The 10456-nt window shown below is 55.2% G+C and overlaps 1 protein-coding gene across 2 annotated transcripts in view; it reads right to left on the bottom strand.

Annotated features, from left to right (window-relative positions):
- TOM1 (target of myb1 membrane trafficking protein) overlaps positions 1-10456 on the bottom strand; it is a 44870-nt gene that overhangs the window by 11711 nt on the left and 22703 nt on the right. For both annotated transcript variants that reach the window (XM_023527354.1, XM_011387191.2), the window contains exons 3-8: positions 8159-8237; positions 7073-7222; positions 6649-6783; positions 6383-6529; positions 3822-3938; positions 1361-1494 (exon numbers count right to left, since the gene is read on the bottom strand). In XM_023527354.1, coding sequence (XP_023383122.1) covers positions 1361-1494; positions 3822-3938; positions 6383-6529; positions 6649-6783; positions 7073-7222; positions 8159-8237 — 762 coding nt within the window. The remainder of the gene's footprint in view (positions 1-1360; positions 1495-3821; positions 3939-6382; positions 6530-6648; positions 6784-7072; positions 7223-8158; positions 8238-10456) is intronic.

Here is a 10456-nt window from a genome sequence, read left to right as displayed (position 1 = left end):
CTCACACTGCGTGGAGCCACTCAGACTACCCTCAGCAGGCCAGGCAGCGGGTGAGCGGGATCGAGAAGACCTTGGTCTGGGGTCTGTTCGAGTCCTAACCCTGTCACTTGTTAACTGTGTGACTGGGTCTCTTTGTCTATTAAAAAGGGGGTGACAGTGGGGACCTATTTCCCAGATGTGAGGATCAAGCGAATACGCCAAGAATGAGTGACTGTGAACAGCAAAGAACCAGGCCAACTAGGCCCGGTCTGATAAGAGTGGGTGTCAGAGGAGTTCTAGTCACCCTGATTTGGCCCTTGGGCCATCTCAGAGCCCGCACCCTGAAATGACAGGGAGGGGTCTCTTTTATTCCACTGGGCCGCCAAGCAGGAGCGACCAGGCGGATGTGGCCTGCAGCAGCCCCACCCCAGTCTCAACTGATTTAGAATCAGAGTGTTTGCTAAGGGATGAAGATACGAAATAAATGAGGGCCCGGGGCGGGGGTGGGGAGCTGAGATAACTGGTACCCTGGACTGGATGCCCTGGCTGCTCAGCACTACAGGCCCCACCGTGGACTCCCAGTTACCTACAGGTAGGAGGGAAGTGTGGGGGACGTGTCATTTCTGCAGGCCCAGTGCCCCTTTCTCCCTCCTTTTCTAAGAGCACCTAAGTGCTCCTCCGAGGAACTGTTCTACCTGTGACCCTGGCGGGACTGCCATCAAGGGGCCCTCGCCTTCCCCAACCAGTGAGCACAGCAAAGCTGAGGCGATCAGAGTTTCTCTTGGGGAGCTGACACCCGAACACAATGACACGAGGTGGCAATACCCTAGGGACATGGTCCAGTAGTTTTGGCCCTTGAGACCCTGAGCCGCCCTGGGACCTGACCTTCCTGCTCTGTTGGGAGGCTTCACCGTTTCACACTTCTTTGGATTCTAAGAGCTACCCATTTAATAGAGGTTCTTTTCCTAATCAATTCTTTTTTCTGCTTAAGTCAGCCAAAAACGCTTTATGTAAGTAGCTTGCAGTCAATGAGCCCTAATTAAGTCAAGTAGGTCCAAGGCCCCAGAGCCAGGCAGCGGTGAGGTGAGCAAGGCCAGGCCAGGCTGCGGGCTCGCAGTCTCAGCCACCACCGCTGCCACCTCCGGGGGCTGGACCAGGGACACAGGTGCGCGGCTAACTCTGGCAAGGAGGTGAGAGGTGGGTGGGAGGCTGGGCAAGCGTGTCCACACTGGAAGAAGGCAGGTGAGGACACATGCGCCGGCTGGCCGGTCTGGTCCTGGAGAGGGAGACGAGGGGACAGCCGGTGAAAGGGGACCGGGAGAGAGAGGGAGGGAAGGGAGACGGGTGGGGCAGTCGCGTCAGCCGGGGAGGGGTGGGCTACCGTTCGTGGCGCAGGAATACGTTGTTGAGATTGTCGTTGACGATGAGCAGCTCCTCCGTCAGCTGCTCGTTGGCGATGCGGGGGATGAGCTCCAGGACCCGCTGCTGCATGGCGCGGCACGTCCGGTTGAGCTCCTGCGGAAGGAAGGGAGACAGCCGTGGCCGCCGGACCCAGAGTGAGGCCATCTCTAATGGACGGCTCCGGCCTCTGGGTGTGCCTTGGAGGATGGAGAAGCTTCCAGACTGGATCTCGAGCTCCACAGGACAGCTTCCAGGATTCTACACTGCCAAGTGTCCCACACAAACACTTAACACGCAGGACACAACCAACACGTTAAGCGGTGCTGCTGGCTGAACTTGGCTTCGCGCAGACTTCCGAGGAAAGTTCTTCCTGCTGCCATCTTTGCTAAGTTGAACAATGGAGACTTCCAGGGGGCTGGCAGAACAAACTGCAACTTCTCCGGGTGTACTGGGGTATTTGTAACCAAAACAGAAAAAGGAACAGGATGACTCCAACTATTACCCACAAACTGTGATTTTGAATTTTTGCCTCATTATTCTCACCGACTTATGTCTTTTTTAAAACTTTTACTTTGGAATAATTACGTTTACAGAGAGGTTGCCAAGACTACGGAGAGTTCCCGTAAGTCCTTCGCCCAGCTTCTCCTTGGTTGGCACTTGTCAAAACCAGGTTGCTTCCACTAGCATAATGCTATTAACCAAGCTACAGACCCTGCTCAGGCTTCGCCAGTTTTTCCACTAATGGCTGTTTTCTGTTCCAGGGTCCCACACGGCACGTAGTTACTATGTCACGGACTGACTTTTAATCAGTAATATTACATATTTAAACTTGTTTGGGGAAAAGAAAAACATTTAAAGCCACAGCATTATCAGTTTCCCATTTGTAGGACTGAGTGTTTCCTCGGGTACCCACCACCACGTGGACAGGTGCCTGGGTCACGGTCTTGAGGTCCGAAGAGACAGTCATCAGTCATTGGTGACTGTGGCCGCACGCCAGCCCTTTTCTCCTAGAGGTGTGATTAGGACTAGGTACTGCCCCAATATGGATTCTGGTTCTTTTCTGGACCCCGTTACCCACCCCTTCGCAGGCAAGGCCTTCTTCTCCCGGGACTTCCTTATCTGCCTTCGGGGAGGGGCAGGGTGGGCTCGAGTGACTGTCAACATCCGGCGGGCCTCCCCTCTCTCTGTCCCATGACCGAGCAAACTTATGGCTTCGGTCCCACTTCCTGGCCCTCTCAAGAGCGGAAGAGGAGCAGCTGGAGCCAGGCCACTGGGTTTGAAATCCCAGCTCTGTTGCTTACAAGCCACGTGCCCCTGAGCACGGTACATGGCCTCTCTTTGCCTCAGTCTGCTGACCTGGAAAATGGGGATAATAAGAATACCTACCTCATGGAAGAGGGCCAGAATCAAGTGCGTGAATGTATACCGAGCGTCCACATCAGAGCCTGGCACGTGGGAAGTGCTCAGGGCATGTGCGCTGTCCCTGTGTCGACCCTGCCCATCTACTCCGGCAATCACTCACACCCGCACGGCCCTGGCTTGGGATATTTTACCAAAATTATATTTACCGAATTAATACCAAACCGACTGCACTGCAGCAGCCCTGCTGCTTCCTAACTCACTCAAGCTTCTCTCAGAAACGCTTGTGCAGTCCTCATACTCATGTGTTCCTTCAACTCTGAGATTCCGACTTTACTCCTGTCCGAAGGCCAGGACCACTGAGCAAGTACACCGCGTCAGCTCGGTTAGACGCAGGGACACAGGGATGGGGACAACACAGCCTTGCCCTCAAGGAGTTGGAGGCCGAGCAGGAGACTGACATGAAATGAGACAATCACACCAAGCGTGGGTCCTGGTGACTCCTGGTCCTTGGGGTCTGTCCCCGAGCTTTCTCGGAGTGTCTATGAATTGATCTCCATGGGGAGGGTGCCTTTCCCCAAACCCAGCTCCTTCTGTTCCAGTGCCTCCCCCATCCCCAGCTGTGGATGGGACTGTGGGAATATCATGTGACAGACAGGAGTGAAACCCCACAGCTCCCACCCGCCTCAGCTCCTGAGACCAGCTGCTCTCTCCTTTCAAAGCCAGCACTGCTTTCTCGTGCCTGCCTGCTTATTCCTCACCTTCCGGCTTTTCCTCAGTACTATTATTGGGAGCTCCCTCTGAACCAGGCACAGGGAGGGAAAAACCTTATTTGTCATGTCTAACTTGTACCATAAAGGCTATTATTAGAGCACTCTTACAGATAAGGAAACTGAGGAAGAGAGGCTAGTCTGTTCAACCCAGAAAGCTGCAGAACCCTGAATTCCAATCTGATGGAGTCCAAGGTCTCCGGTTTTAACAGCTCCTATGGTGACCAAGTTGTTCAGAGGAAGCGTGGGTGTGGAAGGAATACGTGTAGGCAAATGAGCAAGAGGTCACCTGGGGGGAGGATGCGTGCTCACCTGTAGCAGCTCCAGGTCTGCAGGCTCTGCCTGGGTGGGCACCAGCTCCGTCAGCATCTCCGACATCACCCGCACGTTCCCGCTCACCATCTCTAGCTCGCTGCGCAGCTTCCCAATCTGAAACACACCATTGGCCCCGGTGAGAGAGGCCAGCGGTCTGCAGGTATCGCCGCTCACGGGGACAGAGCCTGGCACTACTGGCCCTGGGTGTGGTGCCTAGAAGAGCTGGCCTGAGAGCACACTCTCTCGGCTCCCGGGCACAGCCCTGCACTGGGGGACCCGTGGTGGGCTTGCTTCCACCCCCCCCAGAGGCACTACCAACCGTTACCATCTCCAAACCGGGGAGCCTGGTGCAGCGGGTGGCCAAGAGGAAAGAAGCGGAGGGTGAATGCGCCGCACAGCACAGCCAGAAGGCTGCAGAATCTCTTGGGTCCAAGGGTAGCTAACGAGGCCCCAGGGGCGGCTCCCCCAAAGGGGAGAGCGGGGAGTCAGCAGGCCCGATTCCCTCCTTGGTTGATGGAATTTCGTCTTGTTCCTGGTCTGCTTTGGTGTCCTAGGTTCTTCTAAGGATGAGTCCCAGTGCTCCTACCTTGAGTATGAAACTCAGATTCAGCACTTGTTAAAGGGATGTTCACAAGTTTTCAATGATCAAAGGATCCAAGGTCTTGGCTTGGAAAATCCTTGTAAATCAGGATGTACAGGCAAGGTGATGGAAGGCCAGTGTTTTCTGCTGTGGGACTCTGCAGGGTACTTAAGTCTTTTTTATGTGTACACTGTGGATGTCCCAGGAAGGGATCGGTATCAAAACTCCAAAATTGATCTGGCCGAAGCACCCTTTCATCATGGAATATCTCATGGGTCTGGCGTTAAGTGGCTTATATCTTGGGAAATGCTCATGCATTCTGTGTGACCGAGTTGGTTTCAGAATATGAATTCATGATGCTTGTGATAGCTGCTGCCTTTTATTGACCATCTACTAAGTGCCCAGCATTTAACGTATATTGCTAATAAAACTTCACCACCGTCTTACTAGGTATTTATCATTATCCCAGCATTTACAGATGAAGATGTGGGAGCAAAGACATAGGTAGCATATCTGTGACAGTTCACTGACACCTTCTAAAACCCGAAAAACGTTTGATACATTTGGCCTATTTAATGAACACTCTGGGTATAAGTGAGTGGAAAATCTACTGATCACAAACCCGGCGTGTGCAGGTCAGATGGGACCCAATTACAGCGGGGTCTGGGAGTTACACCACTGTGAGCTTCAAAGTCATAACATGTCCCAGGAGACAAAAGGGGACTCTGAAATTAAACAAAGACTGTTCAGTTGTGTTTAGTGAGAACCTTCTTACACTAGATGTAATCAGTCTCAATCCACAAAGATACTAGCTTTAGGCAAATGGGTTAGAATCATAAATAAATTCTGGATCGCGGGGCGCTTTTACAGTTTTTATGTATGTCTAATTATTTGTCCCGTTAGGAAAACCTTTCTAGTAATATCTATAACTCTGGGAGGTAACTTTATAGACTTGTCATAAGATATCAAAGTACAGAAGTTTCTCTTGAAGTAGGTCAGGGTGTGAAAGGCCGTCGGCAGGTTTACTTATTTATAAATCCGAACAATGCCGTGCGGAGGATCACTGTGCTCTGCAAAGTCAGGTTTCACTTTTGTTTCCATCATACACCTGTGCCTTATCAGCGCTTTCAGCAACCTAGCTTTTGCATTTAGCTGATGTGACAGGTCTGAAGGCTGTAAAACACACTCTGACAGTACGCGGCCTTGACTCATAACAAGAGCCCAGTCTAAAATGACTGAGCACTCGGCTAAAACTGGTTATGGCTGTGGACGCCCCTTGTAGGGAGTAGCTTCTGCCCGCCACAAACTGTTCACAGTCAACAGGCGGGTGACTTTGCCTCCAGCTTCAGGAGGAAGAAACTGCAGGACAGGGGCTGACTAAGCCAGTGTGCCGCTTAGTCTGAGGGGGTGATCATCTATCGCCACTCTCAGGGTCCTGGGAAGAGCTGGCCCGGGCTGGTCCCCGAGGAGCTCACACTATGCCTCCAACCTTCTTGGGGCTTTGTGGAAGCATCAGGATGCAATGCAGAGGTTTTTGAAATTATTTTTTGTGTGGATGTCTTAAAACTGTTTTTAGTCAGAACCTCTATTCACATGAAGTCTTATAAGCAAACCATACACAGAAAGTGGAGCAGCTGTGGTTGGAGAGGCCGCCTGCTGGGCACTTCCTTTTCCTGGTGCTGCCTGACGTGCTCCACAGAGAACATGGCTGGAGAGCAGCCGAGGTACAGGACAGAGCCTGCTCGGAGTAAGAGACGTGAGCTTGAATCCCAGCACTGTCTGATGAGCTGTGTGGCTCTGGGCAAGTCAGTGTATCTCTCTGAGCCTCATCTCCCAAACAGGAAATACACACCTGTGGGGCTGTTGTGAGGACTGACTGGAGGCTCCACAGCGGTCATTTCCATACTGACAGGGGCCCCTCCCTGACGAGCGGGTGGGGAGGGCCGGGAACACGTGACTCTGGCCCAGGCTCGGTTACCTGCTCAGGGGTTGGTGCTATGGGCGTGTCACTGGAGAGTACAGCAGGGGCGGGCAGAGGGGCCGTGTGCTGGCTAGAGTCCCCTCGATGACTGGCGTCGATGCCCACAGAATTCTGTCCTGATGGTGTCTCTGAGCTGAACACGGTCTAGAGGGCAAACAACTGGGTCAGTGAGGCCGGTCAGTGAGGCCCCAGGTCAGGCGCTGACAGGAAGTAGGGCAGAGACCCCCTCTGCTGACCACTGCACTCCCCGTGAGTCTCCTTACCCTCTGGGGCGTGTGGATGGGTGACAGCATGTCTAGGTCAGTCATCGGGAACTCCAGGCCCTTCCTGCGCAGGTCCTCGTAGACAGCAACAACGCCTGTCAAATCGGGCGAGCTGCGGAACGCGTCAGCCCAGGACTGAGAGGGGACAAGGGGACATGGCCGGTAACTGCAGCTCACTGAATCCCACGTGAGCTCAGCTACCCGCCCCGCAGAGAAGCTCTCTTTCTGACTTGATGGTCCTGTGACTATGTCCCCAGCCTCCACTCCACATTCCCCACACTCAGAACGTCCAGTCAGCAGACAACTAAGGTGGCCGCAGACAAGAAACAGGCTAAAGCCGACAGAGAAAGGACAGCGGTGGCATGGGCACCTTTCTCCTTGGCCAGGAGCTGGCGCTAGCTATACCTGGCCCGCCCGCGCTCACCTGGATGAGGTTGAGCACCTTGTCGTGCACGATGGTGGGTGGGTTGTTCTTGGGCAGGATGGTCCTCACCAGCACACCCTCCACGAAGTCCTGGCTGGCCACCAGCACGTGGAAGCGGTGCCCGCAGTTTTTGACGCAGGTTTCCAAGACCTGGGTGCCGTGAGGTGCCCGAAAGCACCGGTCAGAGGAGGGGGAGTGCCCAGGACCCCCACCTCGCACTCATGTCCCAGAGGGCAGCCTGAGAGAGTGGGGCTTCCTGGGGTGAGCCCCAGCACGTGGACCAGCAGGGATAGTGCGGGATTCGGGGACTGGTTGATGGGGACTGGGGTGGGCAAGGGCAGTGTGCGGGCATTGCCCACAGAATTCTGTCCTGATGCTGTTTCTGAGTGGAATAGAGTCTGGAGGGAAGGTGGCTCTCCGGGTGGAAACCAAAGAGAACTTTCAAATGAGGACCCTGCGGCCTGAGGAAAAGGTGCTAACCTTCCCTCCCACCCCTTGTTCCTGGCCCAGCAGAAGCTGATTTCGCTTTTCAGAGTAGCCAGATTCACCTGGATATGACAATGCTGTGGAGGAGGCTGGGACAAAGTGCTTTGTCCCCACTCCCTAGACAAAGCCACCCCAACAGCTGGGATGCCCACTTACACCTAGCTAGTCCTGTTGTGGGCAAGGACTGTCCTCGGCCACTGGCATTTGTTTTATGTTCATTTTTCTGGGAGTCCAAGTACTAATTAGCACCAACTGGGCCTGCCAGGCTTTCTGCCCCCTGAGAATTTTGGGTTCATTGAACTTCTGTTATCTAGCGGGTCCTGTGGCCCAGGCTCTCCACGACTGATTCTGGAAAAATGTGGGCCTCGGGGTGCCTGATCCCCATGCCAGTAGGTTGGACAGAACTTTTTTCCAAATGGCCTTTCTTGCCACTCATCTCTGCCAGCAGCGCAGACAGGACAACGCTTTGCCCACAGACCTTTCCTCCCAGCCCTTGGAAGAGGAGCCCCGTGGTGGCTGGGAGTCCTGCGGGGCCCGGGGGAGGCCATCCCCAGTGGACCCCAGTCCTGCCATGGACACACGGACAGACAGGGCACTCACCGTGAGAGCCAGCATCACCTCGTGGAAGTTCTTATTCCCCACGATTCTCTTCTTTATTGCTCGAAAGGCATCTTTGGGACTGGGCAGAAGGACGATAGGATGAGCGGAGGCATGGGACCTCCTTATCCGACATGGAGGCTCCTGCCCAGGGTCAGGGGGCTCTGGGAAATGGGAATGTCCTTCCTGGGTCCCATCTGTTTTCTGCGTTTCCAGGTTCTAATCACGTCACTCTCTGCTGCCCCACCAAAATCCTCCCGGGGGACCGTGAATACTTGGCAGGGATTCTCAGTGTGGTCCCTGGGCTCCATGCACCATAACACTTCAGGGCGGAGGTGTGTTTGGTAAAAATGCAGAACCCCAGGCCCCGACCCTCGACCACCTGAACCAAACTCTCAGGAGATCTGCTGCTTACCATGCCCCAGGGGCTTCTTATGCAGACTGGAGTTTAGCAGGAGCCCATGGGCACAGAACCCTAATGCCCCACCCCGGCTGGTTCCCCTACCCATCCATCCCTCCACTCAAGTCTTTAGTACCCACATGTGCCGGCACCGTTTTGGGTGCAGGGGATACGCTGAGGAACAAGACCACGTGGCCCTGCTTTCAAAGATCACAGGTTCCTGGGAGACAGGCATAAATGAGGGGAATAAGTGGGTCCTGTGCTAAGAGCGAGTGGGTGTGGGGAGGGGTCAGGGAAGTCTTCTCCGAGGAGGCGGCATTGCAGCTGAGCGTGAAGGATGACGTGGAGCCAGCCGGTGGGACAGGGGAAGTGGTTAAGGTAGAGGCCGGAGCCCGGACCAGGGCCTGGGGTGGGGAGGAACTGAAATATGGGCAGGCCGAATGTGGAGGAGGGTGAAGGGAGGGTGGACGCCCCTACGTGCAGAGGGAGCCCTGAAGGCCTTGGTGGCAGCTGCTCTCCCTGTGCCATCTGTACCTCCACGGCCACTCCCCACGCCCCAGCCCTGCTCCCTGCCCCTCAGTCCCATACAGGTGAAATCAACGTTGTCTCAACAGACCGCTCTTGCCTAAAAGGCCTTTGTGGTGCCCCAACGTCCACGTTGTCCCCCGCCACGCCTTCCCAGTCCCCGACTCCCCAGCATGCACTGTCATGAGGCACTCACCAGGGCCTGCTGGCTACAGAAGATCCCCCCAGAGGGCAGGGACAGCAGCCTATTTGACACCTTGCCTCCCCGGGCCCAACATGCTGCGGGAACGCAACATTTCCCAGGCCAGCAAGTGGCTGTTGGGGACCGTCCTGCTGTCTGACCGGTGTCTGTCGGCCTGTCAGTGCTGACCAGTTAAGGGCAAGTCAGGAGAGTCAGCAACCCTGACGTGGGTCCCTCAACACGAGAGGAGGTGGTGGGAAAGCCTTCCCGGGAACAGACTCCATGAGGGGGCAGAGCTGTGGAGGCCTGTCAGGGCTGTGATGGAGAGGACACGCAGGGTGAGGGACCCTGGGTCCTAATGGGGTGGGACCCTGTCCCAGCAGCATGAGGGTAGTTTTCAACCCAATGCCTTGGGACAGGCCCTCGCCCTCCAGGCTCCTTCTAGTGGAAGCTGGTTTCTGCCCCTGGCTGGGCTGCTCACCTGTGGCCACTTCGGCTTCAAAGGGGCTTGTCTCCACTTCTTACAGTGTGGCCCAGAGAAAGGGCATGGCACTGGTAATCAGAAGTTCTGGCTCATATGCCACTGCTGTGGGCCTACTGTGTGTCTAGTACTCTGCTAGGAGCACAACGTGGATGACAAGAAGGCCACAGTCCAATGGGGGAATGGACAAGAGACCAAAGTTTAGATGACAAGCTGACTTTGCTCACTGCTGGGTCCCCATGCCTCGTGATGTGCCTGAAACACAGGAGGTGCTCAGATCAACAGCACACACCCGAGTGAGTCTGAGCCCCAGTTCTGCCAAAGTTTCTAAGGGAGATGGGGACTTGCCTCTCCAAGGACCCAGCAGTGGCTCAGCCCTGACGTTCATGAAGCCCCAGGCCTTCTGAGAGGCCCCATGAGGTTTTCTGCCTCCTATCTTCTCTCTGGTGGCCCTGCCATCTGTCCACCACTCTCTCCCCCAACTCTTATGAGTTTAGACATGGGTACAAATGTCCCCTCCTAGCTCCTTGACAAGCCCATGGAGCACCACTGGGGATACTGGAAGGTGTCCAGCAGCCTTTAGGGTTCTGTGATGCAGACACCCACAGCCATTAGGGTTCTGTGATGCAGACACCCACAGTTTCCCTTGGGCTCTGGGCTGGGCGCTCCCAGCCCCTGCCTGCTTCCAGCCTGCCCTCTGCATGCAAAGCACTG

This window comes from Pteropus vampyrus, unplaced genomic scaffold (assembly GCF_000151845.1).
Source record: "Pteropus vampyrus isolate Shadow unplaced genomic scaffold, Pvam_2.0 Scaffold16, whole genome shotgun sequence".
NCBI classification, from domain to species: Eukaryota; Metazoa; Chordata; class Mammalia; order Chiroptera; family Pteropodidae; genus Pteropus; species Pteropus vampyrus.
The sequence above is the reverse complement of the archived record's forward strand: the minus strand, read 5'-3'. Positions and strand labels throughout refer to the sequence as shown.